At 45.3% G+C, this 18814-nt stretch overlaps 2 protein-coding genes across 8 annotated transcripts; one reads left to right on the top strand and one right to left on the bottom strand.

The window, feature by feature from the left end:
• Positions 1-314: 314 nt before the first annotated feature.
• Positions 315-11877, bottom strand: btbd10a (BTB (POZ) domain containing 10a). Of its 3 annotated transcripts, XM_057051505.1 has the most exons (9): positions 11719-11858; positions 9829-10057; positions 7133-7380; positions 6762-7053; positions 6465-6567; positions 4427-4547; positions 3481-3678; positions 3276-3386; positions 315-1416 (listed from the first exon to the last, which is right to left on the bottom strand). In XM_057051505.1, the coding sequence occupies exons 2-9, from the start codon at positions 9954-9956 to the stop codon at positions 938-940; spliced, it is 1680 nt and encodes a 559-aa protein (XP_056907485.1). In that variant the 5' UTR covers positions 9957-10057; positions 11719-11858; the 3' UTR covers positions 315-937. The 3 variants fall into 3 exon arrangements, with proteins under 3 accessions (XP_056907485.1, XP_056907484.1, XP_056907486.1); XM_057051504.1 differs by lacking the exon at positions 11719-11858 and having other exon boundaries at positions 9829-11686; XM_057051506.1 differs by lacking the exon at positions 9829-10057 and having other exon boundaries at positions 316-1416; positions 11719-11877.
• A 3867-nt stretch (positions 11878-15744) lies between these two features.
• si:ch211-176l24.4 (uncharacterized) lies at positions 15745-18503 on the top strand. 5 transcript variants are annotated; one of them, XM_057052662.1, is made up of 4 exons: positions 15745-15864; positions 15961-16013; positions 16541-17819; positions 17943-18503. In XM_057052662.1, the coding sequence occupies exons 3-4, from the start codon at positions 16545-16547 to the stop codon at positions 18069-18071; spliced, it is 1404 nt and encodes a 467-aa protein (XP_056908642.1). In that variant the 5' UTR covers positions 15745-15864; positions 15961-16013; positions 16541-16544; the 3' UTR covers positions 18072-18503. The 5 variants fall into 5 exon arrangements, with proteins under 5 accessions (XP_056908642.1, XP_056908643.1, XP_056908644.1 ...); XM_057052663.1 differs by lacking the exon at positions 15745-15864 and having other exon boundaries at positions 15871-16013; XM_057052664.1 differs by lacking the exon at positions 15745-15864 and having other exon boundaries at positions 16538-17819.
• The last annotated feature ends 311 nt before the right edge of the window (positions 18504-18814 follow it).

Below are 18814 nucleotides of genomic sequence, written 5' to 3'. Positions count from 1 at the left end.
ATCGGTACTTTAATGACACATTTAAGTAATTACTTAAGGATGTATTTAAGGAATCATGGCGCGTTTATGCCTCCATGTGTTGTTCCTATAAAAATTGCTGTGGATCAGTGAGGGATGAAGATGTCGTACATGGACAACAGCTGGCCAGATGTGAGGAGACATTACAGTTAAAGGATAATTGGGTTTTAATTTTGAGCCTCAGTACTTGACCAGAGGGAACTAAAAAAGGGCCAAGTTCTCTCACTCCCCCCCCCACACACACACACACACACACACACACACCCACCCCCACACACACACACACACACATCTACCCTCCCCCCCTTCCCCCCACACTCCAACTAACCTGCTTTGGTCAGATTACATTTTTAAAAATTGAAGCGAGTGACAGTCCATGACGCCTGATGCCGACAGAGTCGGCCCAACGCCGCGCGGAGCCACAAACTGAAGGCAAAGTGGTGTTCTGCCACTCGGGGAGGTGGGGCGGCGTGTCTTCGATGGTCCGTGTCCACGTGACCGGAGGTGATCTGCTGTGTGCTTATTGGCTGCTGAAAGCTGGTGGGGTTTGTGTGCTCCTCCTTTCCCAGAATCACTCCTTGCGTCCTCCAGCGTCCTGTAAGCCAGCCAGTGAAGGGAAGCACCCGTCAGTCCGTCCAGGAGTTCCAGGAATCACTGGAACCTAAAGATTTTGTCAAAATGTTGAACTTTGTGCTTCGCGTGAGGTTTTAAGCTGTAAAAACATTTCGTTGTTTGCTGTGAACGAGCAGCTTTTGTGAAATGAAACAGTCCTGCACGTTTACTCTAATAACGGAGCTCAATTGTGTCGAGAGGTCACTGCAAAGGCAAACGTGTGCGGCGGCGGCGGCGGCGGCGGCAGACAGGTGTGACACATGCTGGAGGGACTGACTGGTGGCTGCCAGTGTGACCGCAGCCGCTCTCATGCTGAGGGGGACGGTGTGTCGGGGTCTGGGTCGTAGTGGTACGTCGCTGGCGGCTGCAGCTGCTGGTTACTGTGGGCCAGGTTGTGCGCCGCCGGACTGCTACCGTCCTGAACCTGCTGATTGGGCCCCTCGTAGCCTTGTGCCAGCTGAGGGCTGGCGTTGTTGTCCGGCCCCGGCTGCACGGCTGGCAGCTGGTAGGGCTCGTTGATGGTCGGCGGCTGAGGCAGCGTGTCCAACTCGTCCACCTGTGGCCCAGGAGGTTGCATGACCACCAGCTGGTCCTGAGGGATGTCTGCGGCGGCGGCGGCCAGGTTTGTGATAGACTTGGACTTGACGCACTGGAAGTCAACGTGGCGGCTCTTCCCCTCCTCCTTCTCCCAGGACATTCGGATAAATGGACGTTGGACATAATTGTAGATGACCTCCGGACGACCTCCCGGGCGCCGCTTCACCTTTTCTTTATAGGTGGGATAACCTGCGGGAACCAGCCGGTCAAGAATCAGATCAATTATTCTCATCCTGGAATGAGAACAGATCAGCAGCGTCGGTCCAGAACGAGGCAGCAAAGCCACCCCGGCTCTTTATGGAGCGAGCGGCACCTCTTAGATCTCACAGTTTGAGTTTTTCCTGATCAAGTTGCCAGACGTGCCGTCATCTTAACTGGACACTGTCCCTCACAATATTTAGGCGCTGAGATGATGTTTGGCTTTGGGCTGCGTTCATTTTTTTGGTTCTACTCGGGTCCTCCATTATGGGCGTTACTAGGCGATGACATCATCCTGAACAGCGTGTAAAGCCAAATCACAGTTAATAAATAAAAGCCAACATTGTTTTAACCCTGGTAGGGAAATTCCAGGAACTTTCCCTCAAAGCCAGACAACAAAATAGCCTCCTTTCAAAGAGAAATGGATGCCGAGAGGATGTCGGACTCTGGACCCCCTCCCAACAGCTGTGGGTTTCATGGATAACTGTGGGAGATGTGGCCTGATACGGAGGATGAAAGTCGCAGCATCTCAACAGCGCTATAAGAAAATTAAATGTACTCTCAGTAGCCCTCAGAGTGAAAGGAGATTTTAGTAGCGTCATTCTAAGAAAAACCTTCGAATTCCTCCCATCTTAAGTGAGCTATCAAGTTAAAACACTGGTAAGAGGAGGGAGGAGGACTCTAAAGGAAATCGAGGACTCTAAAGGAGATCGAGAGTGTCTTAAATAAGCAAGATGGCAGAACAACAGGGATGGGCTCACTTTTCCCTCCACTCCTACCTGGTGCTAAACCAACAACGTGTCTCTTAGAGCCCATGACATCCGTTAGCATAGCTCTGTCAGACATGATCGAGCTGACCCTAGTCTCCAGTTTTGGACCACAGCCTTTTAGGGAAGCTGTGATTAAATGCACTTAATGCAGGAGGCTGCTCTTATGGTCTGAGATCCCAGAGAAAGTAGCTGTCAGCCAATTGGGTGCCTGCTGCTAAAGCAATAGACATTTTGAGGACTTTCAGTCATGATTTAGGGCTCATCATAGTACAGAAAAAGCACAAGTGAACGTCAGCAGTGACCTCAGAGTCGGATAAAGGACTGACGTCTGTTCTGGTCCTGTTAGACCTCAGTGCTGCGTTTCATTCGGGCTGAAACGAGTCATTCGAGTAGCTCCATTACAATTAAAGAATGGAGCAATTTTCTATGCCTCGAGCAATCGTTGATTTAAATGTAAAGCTCACAGCACCGTAGCACCTCACAGCACCACTTCTAACGTGGCACAACGTCGTGCTAACAAAGGAGAAGGCAGTGAAAAGGTTCAGAAAAGAGCAGGAAGATGGAGGAGCTGAGGGATCGTAGCAACAGCGACCACGTGAGCGAGCAGACGTCCTCGTTCTGAGAGCTACAGGCGTCCGGGCGGAGCACGTCGTGTGTCTGTGTCGTATCCACGCCCGCCCTAACCCGCTGGAGGCTCCTCTTTTTCACAGACCCAAATCTATTTTGTCCAATTACTCGATTATCTAAAGGAATTTTCAGCAGAATGTCTGAAAGGCCAAAATAACTAAAATATTTGACAGCTGCAGCCCTATTTTTGGCACAGTTGACCATCACATTCCCTCACTAAGAGGGGAAACATACTGGACATTATCCTTTCCAATTAGTCTCTGTTAGTCATGAATCCTCTGCTCCTATGGAAGCCCATCACGGAGTTCCGCATGTTTTAGTGCTCGGTCCAATGAATTTAAAATGTCAACAGAACATTTAGAAAGTAGGAGTAATTCTTTCCTAATTCAATCTAGAAAACCAGCCAGGATTTTACCTCTGGAAGAAATAACAATGTGGATGTTTCTGGACTACCTTCTATTCCCAGGCGAATCTTCTTCAGCCCCCTCTCCTTCAGCACAGACTTGGCCACGTCTCTGTTCTCGATGTACTTGAAGAATCGATACAATTTGGTGCTGTAAATGACTGAAGAGGAGACAGAGTGAGGCTGCTGCAGCTGGTAACCAGACCCCCCCCCCCGGCATCTACTCTTACAGGCCTGTTTTTGTTGAGCACTTACTTTGCGAGTACTCCTCTCCCATCTGAGGAGGGTATTCTTCGTCCCAGTCCACCACATCGTCGTCAGTGAGCACCACCACGTGACATTCCCTCTCTCCGCTCTGAGCGCTGGCAACCATCAGTGGCAGCACCATCTCCTCCAGGTAGCACTCAAACTGACGCCGGGCGCCATCGTTGGACAGCTCATGCATCAGGGCACCTGGAGGGTGGAGGGTGTGTGTGGGTGGGTGTGTGTGGGTGGGTGTGTGTGTGTGGGGAGGGAGGGGGAGAAGAAGGTATGAACACTAACCAGAAATGGTGACGATTCTTTGGGCTCAATCGATATATTCAAATAAACATTTTTTAGGTTACGTGGAAAACTTAGATATTAGTTTGATTTAATTGTTGTAAAATCTTTTGCATTCATTTTAATTCAGTATTAATCAGTAATGAGACTGAAAGGAAGTTGAGTTCTGGAAGAAAATGGCTTCTGGAAACCCAAAACACTGTGCACAGTTCATGCACTGACCTAAATATTGTTATTAACGCGACGCTCTCCACGCAAGAAATATAGCGATGTTAAAATAAAACCCTGAAAAGCGGCCTAAAAAAATACTGAAACTCTCAGCTAATCATGACCTACATAGAACACCAAAACACACACACACACACACACACACAGAGCCTGGGAGCTGAAGCTGCACCTCCCACACAAACTCAAGAGACCAACAAAAGGCACAAATATGCCCAGGAACGCCACACAAATGTCGTTTGCTCTTCACATATGCAGCCATTTATCTTCGCAATAATATCCTGGCATCAGCAAATATCAAAATAACCAACGCAAAGCGAGATAAACCAAGTTGTTCTAACAGCAGCGATGCAGCAGCGGTGTTGAGACGACCTCGCTCCCCCGGCAGCTGGGACCCGGAATAGAAGTAAAGCGAGAAGTAAAGCGGCGTACTCACTGAGGTCTCTGCACTTGATGGTGCTGTAGCTGAAGGAGATGCAGAGGTAGTCACATGCCTCCCTCAGCTCCGGAATGGAAACACCGTCAGGGCAGCGGATTATCCCCGACTTGTAATAATCCTGCCATTTTCGGCAGCAGCGCGCACACGTGCACACGCACACAGGAAGAAAATAGGCAGGCATTCACAGGCAAGCACAGGAGAGAATACAAGACGCCATTAGTGATGCTGCTTCCCTCACACAGTCAGAGAGGGGGGGGCGGGGAGGAGAGGGGGGAGAGACAGAGAGAGGGAGGGAGAGAGGTAGGAGGAGGAGGGAGGGAGATGGGGAGGGGAGAGGAGGGAGAGGAGAGAGAGAGGGGAAGAGGGAGAGGGAGAGAGAGGGTAGAGGGGAAGGGAGGGAGAAGGGAGAGGGGGAGAGAGAGAGACGGGGAGAGGGAGGGAGAGAGAGTAGGAGGGGGAGGGAGGGAGATGGGGAGGGGAAGAGGGAGGAGAGAGAGAGAGAGGTAGGAGGGGGAGGGAGGAGACGAGGAACGGAAGAGGAAGGGAGAGAGAGACGGGGAGAGGGAGGGAGGGAGAAAGGGTGGGGAGGGGGAGGGAGGGAGGGAGAGGTAGGAGGGGGGAGCAGAGAGAGAGAGGGAGGGTGAGAGGGAGACAGCGGTAGGAGGGGGCAGGAAAGAGGGAGGTAGAGAGAGGGAGGGAGGGAGATGGAGATAGAAAGAGGGGGACGGAAGGGGGAGAGAGGGGGGAGAGAGACAGAGAGAGGGGGGAGGCGAGGAGAGAGAGAGGGAAGGAGATGACAGAGACAGAGAGGGGGGGAGGGGACGAGGCGAGGGAGAGAGAGAGAGGGAAGGAGGTGGACAGAGACAGAGAGAGGGGGGGAGGGCGAGGGAGAGAGAGGGAAGGAGATGGACAGAGACAGAGAGGGGGGGAGGGCGAGGGAGAGAGAGAGGGAAGGAGATGGACAGAGACAGAGAGGGGGGGAGGGCGAGGGAGAGAGGGAAGGAGATGGACAGAGACAGAGAGAGGGGGGGAGGGCGAGGGAGAGAGAGGGAAGGAGATGGACAGAGACAGAGAGAGGGGGGAGGAGAGAGACATTGAGAGAGAGAAGGGGGAGGGAGAGAGAAACTGGGGGGCGAAAGCAGGTGGAGATGACATTAATGTACATCACAGATTAAAGGAGGGGGGCGAGAGAGACTATGAGGATAAAGAGAAGAATGCTGGGGAAGAACAACTCTTCAGTTTCTATTTCGACAGGAAATAAAATAAGATCAATAAAAATCCTATTTTTGAAACCAACAGAAAAATGAAAGAAAAACATCTCAATATTGTAGACAGATGAAATGAATTTGAGGGGAGCATTGTGGAAGTGGGTCTATTATAAAAACATTAAATTATCTTCTTTTTCTCAATGCAAATGAGATGATAAGAACACCCCCTCTGTAACAACTGGCTTAACTTTGTGGAGGGGGGTTGCAGCCCTCCTGGGGGGGGAGGGGGGTGGAATGAAGGGAGGAGGAGGAGGAAGAGTAAGGTGGTCCGAGAGGCTCAGATGTGGAGGCGGAACAGCTCGGGAGCAGTGCTTCAAACTACAGTACACCTGATGGGGTGTTTTGGCCCCTCTGGGGGCTCAGTACACATACCAGCACCACCCCCACCCCTCAGGCTGAGGACAGCCTCTGGGATATTATGCATCACACATGATGTCAGTCTGTATATCTTAATATTGAGCTTTATAGAATCCAGGTTAGCGTTAGCCTCGAGCTAAACCTCAAAGCCTAATGTAACTTTAATGCAAAATGTATAATAATATTTTCCTCCCCTGTTATAAACTTCCTAGCTTGTAATTTGATTGTAAAAAAGATGTCCATTGTTTAAAGTTGGGGTTTTGATGAAAAGGAAATACATGTTTTCAAGCTGTCAGACAAGCAGAGACAAAGTTCAGAGATGGTGAAAATAATTCCAAAAAGGAAGGAAAGAAGGGCAGAACCATTGAAACCATTAAAGCGATAATGGGTTGACATTTGGAACTGCTCACCAGAATGGCCCTGAAGATTGTAGAACTGATACCGTCAGCAACCTCAAACTCTCCCTTTTCGTTGGGGCGTGTGAAGTTGTTTTCCCTCCCGGAGCCGAACATCCTAAAAATAACCAAATGGACAGGTTGTGAGAGCGCCGCAGCTCCAAACTTCGGCCTTAGAAGCCTCCTTGAAATCACAAATCATGATTCTTGTTATTTTAGAATGATAGAAATTGATTTATAATTGTGCGAGGCAGAGTGGGACTAGTTGTTCCAAACGTATCCAACAAATCTGAGGTCACTTGAGGTCATTACCTTCCCAGCATGGTGTTTGGCTGAGCTGTGAAGATAGATGGATCTACCACAAATCTGGTGTTGTCCACAATTAAAGTGACCCGTTCTCCGAGCCTCGGGCCACTGCGATGGCCCTCTTTACTGCTCAGGTCATACACGTAGATGGTGTCGCCCAGACACTTTGAGTGGTGGTCTGCTACAGGAGGAACAAGGGACCGGGAGATGTATCCACTTAGCAATGCAGTTTGGGGGCTCCTGGGAGGGCGTGGACTGGAGGATCTAGACGATGAGCCTCCGTCACCACGTTCACGGTCTGCAGAGGAGAAGAGCTGATCATGCGATTCTTTGGTGGGCCAGAGGAAGAGCGGCGGCTAAATCGAGCCCTCCCTCACCGTGTTGCCGAGTGGGAGAGGTAACATTTCTAATACAGGGCGTCAACTGGCTCTCCCCCCTCTCATAGGAGGAGTCCCGGGAGCGGTCGCTGGAGCGTCGGCGTTGCTCACGGTGATGCTCTCCCGCTCCGCTGCTCTCTCTCGCCGTCCCGGCGGTGCCGCCGCCGGCCCTGGTCCCGTACAGGCTCATGGTACTACCGAGCTGCGGGCTGTCACAGTCCACCACTGACAGTGCACACCGCTCTTCACTGAAAGACACACCAGCACGTAAAGCATGAACCGGTATTCCAGAAATTAGTGTCAGACAAATCGATAGCACTTTTGTAGGATTCTAGAATTATCCAAGAAGATTCCTGGTAATTTGCTACATTTAGGCGACTGTTCCAGGTTACATAAAGGAAATGTGCGACATTCTATTGCTCACTCAGCAAAATATTTCCAACTTTCTGTGTATTTTATATTAGCCCTGAGCAAGAGCCCATTACACCAGAGCAACAGCCAGCTGACCACATACTCTATGGCCTCTCTGACGGATTTGAATTTTCCATGTTGTCAGAACAGAATTCCAAACTACTGAGAGAATAAAATGGTCCAACTAGGATGAAAAAAACGAATCAAAAAGCGGCTCAAGCCCTGATCTTAACCTCCCTGGTCTCGGTACAGTCCATCAAAGCAGAAATAGCTCCGAGTGTGCCAGGGTTGTGTTAGATAACTCCCATGAAGTCAAACACTCAGGAAGGAGGGAAGCGCAAGTGTCTACGCACGCTCAGCCGATCCATTAGAGTGGAGCCTGTCTGCATGGCTCCTATCCTGCTGCCCGGCCACCTTAAAAGTCCAAGAATTCGGACTTGTGAGGAACGATCGCTCCACCATGCTATATATGCACTACTATTCTAAGAAATATGAATATTTAATGAAGTTTCTGGATCACAGATGACCCAGGTATGATTGGAAACTATTTTTATTTTAAATAGCAGCTGAGCTGAGGTCAGAGGTGGGGGAGACTGGTCCACTGCTGGTCGGATCGACACCCTGTATTTGACAAGCCCCAGAAAATGTTTGGCGTTATTTAAGTCCGAAACAAGCCAGAACTCGATGAGGAGAGTTTATCGGAGGACTTTCTGCTGGTGGCAATGGAAGAGGGGGGTGGCGAGGGTGGAGAGGAAGAGCGTTTTGGTTATAATGATTAATTCATACAAATGAAGTTAGTAGTGACGTATAAAGGCCACAGTACCGCCTTTATATCACGCAGCACATCAGCAGGCACACAGAAATAAACCAAGGCTTCAAACACTAAAGTCAAGTAGGTTTTGTTCTATTACACAAAAGACCTCAAGTCAACTGCAAAAGATATTTTGACTGCTATTAAGGGTAAAAAAAAAAGATTTTTTTTTTTAATGAATGTTTTTAAGCCTGTCCTGGCAGCACTTCTTGCTTACTGGCCAGAATGGAAATGGTTGCACAGCTGGTCAGGTGTCCAACACATCAGGTCATAGCTGCAGATTTCCAACACCTCAGTCAAGGTCACGCTTTTCAGTGTTCTGTGGTTATACATCAATAAACCCAATCATGCTTGACAGATAAAAAAGGATTTAAATTTTTGTTTTTAAAGCTGGCTGCATTACCATTAAGCCATAAACTATTTGCAATACGGCAGCGAAATCCACCACCTCTGCTTAAAGGCGCAGCTGCAGAGCCAGGCAATGTCCTTGAAGAAAAGGGTCACCATAGCAGCTGCGGAAAACATGCGCGCACACCTGATTCGGTTCAGGTGAACCGTGTGACACGGCACGGACGACTTCAGTCTGCCTCTTGAGCGAAAAATGCAAAAACAGCTTAGCAAGGGAAACGGAGCACGTTTCTTTCTGGAAACACAGCAGAGAGCAAACAGAAAGGACCCATTAGGGTCACAAACTCTCCTTACAAGCTGCCACAATTAAGATCAATGGACTCTATTTGTCCCACCGGCATCTGACAGGTTATAAATACATCTCTTACAAATGCTATTATTTTAACATTTGCCAGAAGTGGGATAATAAAAACAAAACAAGGTCTTTTAGCTAAACAGGGAATCATCTTGTGGAGAAGGAAGGAAGGATTTCACACACACAAGGCTGCTCCTCTCATCTTTCACATAGGATTGCAAATATACATCAGCCAGGAGGCAGAGGTGGGGGGGGAGACCACTTCACTTGTCCAATTTCCTTTTGCCGGGCACCACCTCCTGACATCCGAATTAATCTCTGACTCAACATTTACAAATGTTCTGCGTGCAGCTCGAAAACGCTGGAGACAGGAACTCAAGTTCGTGACACTGGAAGCGTGAGGGAAGAGGGTCCTGATGGAGAAGAGTCCCAGTTAATTATTTAGGCACTGCTGATACCATCACAGTGATGGGGGGGTCTGCCCCATGAATCAGGCAACCAAACACAACTAGAAAGACGGTGGAGGTAGATGCTCCTGTTTCAGAATTTTTAAAAAATGTAAAATGAGACTCAATTTCAATTAACTTAATTACTCTTAAACACCACACGGTCACTACTCAGTCTTGAGAATCCACCAAAAAAAGATGAGTCAGTAGTTTTCTCTCTCAGCAGGTAACGTATGTGAGCTATTTTAATGGCACATAAAGACCAGGAGGCTGGTAAGGTGACCGAGTTAAAACTGCGGTGCTCTGGCGGCGGACGTGCACCTACCGGTCGGGATCAGAGGGCCAAGTGAGCACAAAGCAGCAGGGGATGAGCTGCGGGAGGATGGCGGCACAAAAGCCCTGCGCTCCTGCGAACAAAGCGGGCTTCCCGGCAGCTTCAGCATCCTTTCTCATTACTTTCCAACTTCATCGGCATCGTTTCACACGCTCAGCCCGGACGACTCACACGCGGCGGGTTCCAAAGGCACCGAGCAAGGCAGCGCTAAGATCTTACGCTAAAGAACAAAGCAAAGCGGCGCGCTCGTCATCCCGAGTCACCGCGAGGACATTAAACTGTGAATGGCCGCGTGCTTGACTGAATCAGGGCGATGGCGCATTCGCGTGCTCCTCGGAATAACGAATCGCGTGCCTTCGTTTCGATCTCTAACCAGTGTTGGACGCTTCATTTCTTGCACAATAACACTACCTACCTCGAAATAATGTCAACTGTATTGTAGATGCCGCCCGCAAATAGAATGGAAAATGTTTTTCCCCATTTTAATTCCAAAAAGCTGAAGCTCGGAACGCTTTCCAACATCACCTGAACGCACCATCAGACTGGCAATTATTGAATCACTGTCTGTGATCAAGGGCAAATTTGCAAGGTTAGGCGAATGTAAATAGACAATAAATGACTAAATGGATTACATACATCTGTAATGATGCTTGGATTGCTTGTTCAATGCTACCTAACAAGGAGTTCCATTATCACAAATTATTGGGGTTATTTTCTAGACACACCACAACTAAACAAGTAAAACTAGTATTCTCGTCGCAATATCAATAACCCTAAGTGATGCAGTTAGTATCTTTAGAATTAGGGCAGTGTTCAGGCATAATTTTTACACAAAATCAATCAAGTTCCTTTCTTTACCCTGTGAGAAATTTTGAAATGTGTGGAGGGGGGAAAAAACCCATTAAAAAGAGAAAAGCTTTACCTCAGAAAATTAATTTTGACATTACATAAGCATATCAAAACAATGACACAGCAAAGGCATGCCATAACCACAATTAAATGGTCCAGAAATATTACTTTGACATTATCTGGAACTATAAATCTGTATACTTTGCAAATAGGCAACATATTTTCATTATGCGTGGGTTTAATGATTAATTGATCAGTAGAGGCTAACAAATAAAATGGGGTCCTTTTTTTTAAATTTTACTGATTAATTGTAGATCCCACACTTCCCAAATTGCCCCTTGATGTTAATTTACAATTAGCACTGCCAAATTATAACAATTTCAAAAATCTAGCAGTACTGCTTCAACCAGAGAAAGGTAAAATCAACTACTAGTGCACCTTATAATTACAAACCAGCCTCTTTTCAACCTTTTCTCTGTAGTTCACCTAAGGTTTTAACGGAGATTTGTCTTTGGCAATAATGGCCGAGGGGGCTTCAGATAGCGGGGTATTAACATGTGGAACATCTGTCGCGACGACCACTGCACAGGGCAAGTGTCTCTGCGAGAGCCCGGTGTTGTCACACAGTGGTTGGAAATCCACAACATCGCAACGACAAAGCCACTTTATCGGGAACAATTTCAAAACAAATTACATTCCGTTATTTCTATTGTGCCCAATTAAAAAAGACAAAAACAACCCAGCGTTCTTAAGGCACGAGTATTGCGTTAACTATCGAGAAGCACGTCTGACATTGTCATGATTCATATCAAGGTATAAATCATTTTCTTGTGCGTCAACATAAACTAGCATATTTTACCAAATCCTCGGCATCATTCGATCTATGCCTTACAGAAACTTTCGAACACCTTAAAGAGTTTGAAACCGCCTGCTAGTCTTAGCTAATGCTAACACATCTCCGGCAGAACGCGATAGCCAGCTTCAAAACAGGAATTGTCACTATCTTCGAGCTTCAAACATGGATCTCTTTACCTTGTGATGTTACCTTCCAGTTTTAAGCATTTTAAGAGTCTGCTACAAAAGTTACTCCGAAGTGCTGGGGGGTAAAAGTGACGATAGCTTTGGAAGAACTACACTCTGCTGTCTGGATTGTTTTGATTGTTGGGAGGCGACGATCGCGTGAAATATCGCGAGAGTAACGAAGCACAAGCCCGTGATTGACAGAAAGGCAGCCCTGCAGACAGCAACACCAGACCTGCTTGGTGTGGAACTTAATGAATACATCCTCATCAAAAAACATTACACACAATGTATCCGGTGCTACACAGTAATAAAATACAAATTTTTATTGTTATTCTGTTGAAGTGTACAATATTATCCTATTAAACATCAGAGACTATACAGTTGGTCCAAATCTTACAGTTAGGTTTGCTGCAGTCTGCAGCATTGATTTCAAACACCGCTTGTTCTTAAAGAAAGGAGAATCTTCTGCACTTTATAAATTATATATGCATGTTAAATAAATAAATAAATGTATCAAACCTCATTTCTAATTTTAAAAAAACATGAAGGAAATGTTGTTGGAGATGTGGAGATACTGACAGCAGAGTACGTCTCTCTCGCTCTCTCTCTCTCAAATAATAAAAAAAGAAATTTAAAAAAAATCTTCACTCCTGTGATTTGAGCAGTTCCTCTAAGACATTTAATGCATTCTGGATCTCTTCTGGGGTCAGGTCTCTGAGGTTAGGCAGCTCTCGGGAAGCTATCCCCTTTCTGCCCCATCCTGGTTCATCGTCGTTGTTGAGACCTATAGGGTGAATACCATGGAGTCTTCGCTGTAACCACTCACGGCGCTCCTGCACCTGCTTATGCTCCCCAAGATTGTGCATGAGCTGGACTTCACTCACTGTCCGTTTTCTGCCAAAATAAGCACATATGTATAAGTCCAAGTCTGTAGAATGGCAAAAATCGTATTGGCTGATCAGATAGACTCAATTACCTTAGGGTGTGCCCTTCACCCAGAGCCAACAGGCATAAAAGGCAGAGTGAGAGAAAAAAGGTTTTCCAGTGTAGATTTGGCATATTTGTCACCTGTTAAAACAAATGTTAGCAAAAATCAGTTTTTGTGTATTTTATCTAATCATTCAAGTTGACTTTTTCTTTTTAAATTGACATCCCAAAATATTATACGGGATATGAATTTAATATGCTCTTAACATTTTTTTCCATGGAAAAAAGATACATATCACCCAACATATAACAATACTAGATTAAACATTGTTTAAAATATGCCTTCAAGTGTTGGCTTGGAAGAACATACCTGACTGTCTCTCTTCAGCCTAAAAAAGCAAAAGTCTGAGAAATCTGAAGTTGGTTGGTGAACTCCCATAGAGTATGATCGGTACTGGACACTTGGACATCCTTTTATAGGCCCCAGGGGCCGACCGTTGATGAGCTGCCTTCATTACTACTGTTGATGTCAGACCTTCAGCTCCTGGAAGGGGCAGGACAGGAATGACAACACCTCCTCTGAGCTTCAGGACCATTCATCCTAAGTGACGGCTCTGCACGTTGAAGCCAAATACCTTCACACCCAACTTACATTTATAACCATGCAAACATTTGAATTTAAAAATTGCAAACATATGGATACCTGGAATTCCATAGATTCAAGAAATCAACTTTTGCTGTTTGGAAATATTAAGAAATTGTATTGGTTTTGTGTGCGCACGTGTATGTGTGTGTGAACATCCCTGCAAATGTCCAGTTGTGCATGCTGCTCTTTTCTTCTTTTCATTGTTAGAGTAGTCCGATCTGTTAGCCCACCTCTGATGTGACCTTTTTTTGTCTGACTCATTGCTTCACAACAATACTGCCAACTATTGGATGAATTTATAAGCCCCCGCTCAACTTTAAAGAGGTCTCCGTGGTTACAAAGACATTTTACCCAAGAATTAGCATTGTTTTAATGAGTTCACCTCCCGAAAATAGAGCATTTATATTGGCCTGACGTCAGAGAAAACATCCTGAATCAAAGTGTAAATAGAAGGAGTGTGTCAGTAGGTGATTCTGCTGCCGTCACGGCTTTCAGGGGAACGCCTGGAAAAGATATTTACATACTGTTTTGAAATGAGATTATAGAAGATGTCGTAGGTCCGTCCTCACAGCGGCATTAAATAGACTTAATTTTCAAATTCAAATTCAAATAAAGCAATGAATACATATTTAATATGATTATAGTGTTTTAGATGATTTGTAAATAGAGATATTTTAGTTCTCTTATTCTTTGGGCTTAAATCAGCCATCCTTTTATGTGCTTTAAAAACTCAAATAATGTTAATACCAGATGGTAAATTACAACCATGTCTGTCAATGCCATGTCTGTCCCACCACCCATTTGAACCTAGTCCCACTCAAGGTGTCCCTATGTAAAAGGGAAGTTTTTCCTGCTGCTGTTTCTTGCTTGGGAGGCAATCTTGACTGTAGCAGATGGGCTATAAATAGAGTTAACCTATATATAATTGAATTGGTTGGATGTGGTATATTTGGTGGTGATGACCAATGATCACTCAGTGCTCTGCAATAGTTTGTAACCCCTTTTTACTGTTTCAGCTGCCATAAAATGGTGTTGCAAAACTAAAAGAGATCAGAATAACTAAAAAAAGAAATTCTGAGGGAGGCAGGGGCAAAAAACCAAATCGTTAAAAGTTTTACAATGAAATAAGTAAAATGTCACCAGTATTAAGCACCTAAGTCATCTTTGATAGCATTAATGCATCAGCGATAAGTGGTCAGTAACCACAAGTCATCCATTTCCTGTGGTTCTTGTGGTCACAGTTACCAGCTGAGCACAACCACCTTCGACCCTAGCCTGGGCCCTAAACCTTGTTATTGTTATTACCTCATGCCAGAATAATATGCAGTATGTCACCTATGCCATTGCAAAGGCAACAAGATAGGGGGGAACCCAACTGGGCTTTGGGATTTTAGGTTACACATGCCAGCAGTACCATTCATGAGCCGAGAGCCATAAACAACAGCATTGCTAACTCCATGGGTCAGGCCCATCAGAAAGCCAAGCCTTCCCAGAAGACTTAAGAATAGATACAGGGGAGTAAATAAGAAGGGGGTTACACTGACTTTTATAGAGGCTGGGGGGGCATGTCCACAACTGGGTGGCGATGCTGAACAACATGTCACAGATATCACTCAATTCAAGTTACGTCACTATGTTTGGCGGAGATGAGCCAATCATGGCTCACCTCAAATGAAAGTTCTGGCCGAATACTTTACTAAACGATAAATTAAATGATGTTGGTGATTAGCTGAAAGTCTATACTGTGTGGTTAGGTCGTATATCACCAGAGAACAGCAAAACAAGGCTTTTGCTAAGTGGGCTCAGCTAGTCTTAGTGCTGAAATGCTGCTGATAAAGGCCCTCAGAATCTTTTTTATGAAACACTTTTATGTCTGCATTAAGCTGAAAATGTAGGAACTCTGAGTCCTGTTATGTGCTCTCTTTAAGGATAGAATCAAACTTTTATAAGAAATTCCAAATTACAGCCTATAGAGAACTGGTTTGAGAAGGGGAGGTTTTTTTTTGTTCAATCCCCAGTGTCAAACAAAAAGTTAGAAAGTGTGATGGTCAAGAAAAAAGGTAAATTAACAACAGTCAGCATATTCACATACTATAAAAGGAACTTCACAGACAGATTTTTGTAATCTTTGGCTGAAATCTCACAGATGTTTCTATAGGCTGATAATGTGGAGACAGGTACAAAAAATATGTTAGGCACAGACACCATGGAAACACAATGGCCAACTGCAAATGGGGAAAACATGGCACAACAATACTAAGAAATGGACATCCCACATACTGTATATTTGTGCGTGTTTACATGTACAAAATATGTCACAAGAACTGAACCCAGGTGATCCAGAGTTCTTATTCATCCAAGAAAGCTCCAAGAAAGAACTGCATTACAATTAAAACCACACACTCAGACCCGCAACTATTGCGCTACAACTTTGTCATTGGAAAAACACGGTTCCTAAACGTCTCACCAACCGTGTGGCAAATGTAAACTAGACTAAGCGGAAATGTGCGTTTTAGTCATATTTGGTCTAGATTTGTGTTAAAAAACACGATATTCTCCTTCTTATAGCACATTAGACACAGGTAACTAAATAATTTTTAAAAATTACATCCTCTTTGTAATTATTTTTTAATTTAATCCAATTTGTTTCCTTTTGATTCCGGAACTCGTGAACGCAGCGGAGCGGTCTCTTTGAAGTTTATTAGCTGGGCCAATAAACCGGCTTTTTCAGGTAATTGTATTATTTGTTAGAAGTTTTATTGTCTCTTATTTTCTATCACAACTCAGACCTCTGGTTAATTTTTTTTTTTTGTCATCGGCCTTTAAAACCGATTTCTTTTGATCTGAGAAATGTTCCGTCAAAAGGGCGACCGGTAAGCTAAACTAATCTCTAGCTACTCTATTGCCCAAAACTGCGTATAAAATATGTGCGTAGTTACTTGATTTTCATAGAAGCGATGTTACATTGTTACAGGACATGTCATCTTAGGAAAAATTAAGCTCATGCATTCCAAAATTCATTTTCCCATCTGGCGCCATGAATACCCAAATAATATTGCCTAATAATCACTTGATGTTATCAGTGCATTTATGTATATTCTTCCATCTCATAACACAAAAAGATAAAAATGGAAGCACTGTAAACACACAGTAAATGCCAAAATATGCATCATGTACAACGCACAGCGGCTGGAGTTGTGAGCCCAACATTAACATCTATGGTTTAAACTTCTAATGATTGTGTCTTTTGATAAGCAGACCCATGGCTAACTGTGAAGAGACAGACTTTCAGGGATCACCCACGGTGCTGGGGAAGAGAAAACGAAAAAAGAACTCAAGAAAGGACCACCAGGAAGAAGTTACCTGGAAAAAAGATGACATTTGGAAAAAGAAGAAAAAGAAAGGTTCAAAATGCAAAGACATGCCGGGGACCAAGAAAGAAAAGAAAAAGGACAAGAAGAAGAAGAAAAGGAAAATATCTATAGGACCAGATAGTGATCTTGTATTTCCAGATGTTCGTCCTGCACAAGCTGATCCCGCAGCGTTTTACAGAACACAGAGTCTGCGCCAATGCCAGGATCAGGAGCCCAAACCTAAACGGAAAAAGAAAGTGGCGTTTGATTTGTCCCCAGGCAACATCCGAGTCAAACGACCTCAGTTTACCTCATCAACTGCTCAGCCAAAAGAGAGCGTGGCCTTTGAGAATAAAACCCAGGGAGACATGGCGAGACTGAAGCAAGACAACAACTCCCCTTGTAACAGTGAGGATGTTAACAGTCAGGATCTGTTCATCACCCAGAAAACGTTCAGAGCGCTGTCTCCTGAACCCTGCAGTGGTGACACCATCGCTGCTACACCCACTCAAATGCTGGTGCAGCAAAGCACGAGGAATGAAAAACGTGAGCCCAAGGGTTCAGCCAGAGGGTGGTATGGCCGACAGCGTCCATGGAAGTCACCCACGACTGAACCTTTTCCAGAGGAAATGCAGGAAGAAGGAAAAACGATCAAGATAGAAGAAGAATCCTCCAAGAATGGAGAAAGTTGCTCTCAGGTGAAGGCGAAGCTTCGTAGAAATTCATCAGAGTACAAGTTTGTTCACGCTCGGCCCCGTGTCGGTCATTTCCCGACTGAGGCAACAGTTGTAAATGCTCCAGAATCCTGGACTTCAAGCCAGCAAATCAGCACATCTACGCAGACAGAAAACTTCTTCACCATCGAGCTGTCCTCGTACCTCCGTTTCACCCGCAACGTGAGTGCGTGCTCAGTGGACCTGGACCCACTGGACCTGAGCCTGCCTCAGAGGGCCAGGAAAGACCCCGGGATGTCACTTTTGGGAGATCAGAGGGGTAACAGATCCAAAAGCCCAGGCGTGGAGTCACGTGGTTCTTTCAAAATAAAAGAGGTCAAGAAAGAACCTGCTGGATGTGTGGCTGAAACCAACCTGAGTTGCTGCTCTGAGTCCGGGTCCAAATCTGCAGACAGCACAGCTTCAAGTGGGGAAGAGCAAACCAGCCGCACCAAACTGGACCTGACCCAGGTGGGACTACTGGGTACTCGACCCACACCTCCATACAGACGGCTGTGTTTCAGACAAATTAAGATACCGTACTTGTTACAGATGAAACTTTCTACTTTAAACTTTTCTTTTTACTGTCCTTAGGTCAGAGCAGTTCAGACAAGGCTCAACGAGTCTTTTTTCTTCAAGACCAAAGGAGACGGACAGTCCCCCAGGCCCGAGTCTCCGCTGATGAAGCTCATTCAGGGCAGAGACGGGAGGAGCAGGAAATAGCTGAGGTTTCTTAAGTTATACAGTCCTGAGATCTCAAAGGAGAGGAAGCACTGACGTGAAGTGAATTTGTAGAGGGGCAAATGCCTTCTCCGTTTTATTAACACCTGTATGATGTTACCAGTCTTCAAATTGGCCCGTCTTGCTCTCATCAAGCCTGTCTCAGAAAGTTCAGGAGATTCCTTAAATGTTTCCCAGGCCCACTTTAACGTGCTGGTTGGGTATGTTCAGTTTAATTCAGTGAGCATTCTCTAGGAAAGTCTCTTTTAGAAATTAAAGTTTTAATAATTAAAGTTGACTTTTTTGCTGTCCTATACAACCTGGCTCTGTAGTGGACACTCATATCTGTCCAGGAACTTTAGTCAGGTGATCATAGCAGGCAAGTTTACCTATTAAAGAATTCTTATTGTGTCTTTATTAAAAAAATACAGGCAACATTTTTGCATGACATCTGTTTATTTGCCCCTAGAACAGAAATTGGCTCATTATTTCAAACATGATGTCTTTAACTACCATCAATTTCCATTTGTTTCAGCTGACCAGAGGAGGTAAAATTCACGGCAGTGGAAACAAAAGATTAATTGATACAATTATAGTGAGCTTACACCCAAATAATGCCCAAGCTTAGCCAAAGTTCACTTTACCTATGGTAACCTTCAAAACTGACCAACTGGGACAGCAAATGTGACTCATGTAGCATTCTGTTGCTTCTCAAGTTCCAAGGTTAACCCATCGATACATATCTG

Source organism: Takifugu flavidus, chromosome 13, assembly GCF_003711565.1.
Source record: "Takifugu flavidus isolate HTHZ2018 chromosome 13, ASM371156v2, whole genome shotgun sequence".
In the NCBI taxonomy this organism is placed as follows: domain Eukaryota; kingdom Metazoa; phylum Chordata; class Actinopteri; order Tetraodontiformes; family Tetraodontidae; genus Takifugu; species Takifugu flavidus.
The sequence above is the reverse complement of the archived record's forward strand: the minus strand, read 5'-3'. Positions and strand labels throughout refer to the sequence as shown.

Excerpts from the sequence above, each read along its gene's own strand:
- btbd10a (XM_057051505.1), bottom strand. The coding sequence starts at position 9,956 with ATGAGAAAGGATGCTGAAGCTGCCGGGAAGCCCGCTTTGTTCGCAGGA. Across the intron at positions 7,381-9,828 it reads TGGCCCTCTGATCCCGACCG|TGAAGAGCGGTGTGCACTGT; the intron begins GTAGGTGCACGT and ends TGTGTCTTTCAG. Across the intron at positions 3,387-3,480 it reads GGGAGAGGAGTACTCGCAAA|TCATTTACAGCACCAAATTG; the intron begins GTAAGTGCTCAA and ends TCTCCTCTTCAG.
- si:ch211-176l24.4 (XM_057052660.1), top strand. The coding sequence starts at position 16,133 with ATGTTCCGTCAAAAGGGCGACCG. Across the intron at positions 16,156-16,537 it reads TTCCGTCAAAAGGGCGACCG|CAGACCCATGGCTAACTGTG; the intron begins GTAAGCTAAACT and ends TCTTTTGATAAG. Across the intron at positions 17,820-17,942 it reads CCAAACTGGACCTGACCCAG|GTCAGAGCAGTTCAGACAAG; the intron begins GTGGGACTACTG and ends TACTGTCCTTAG.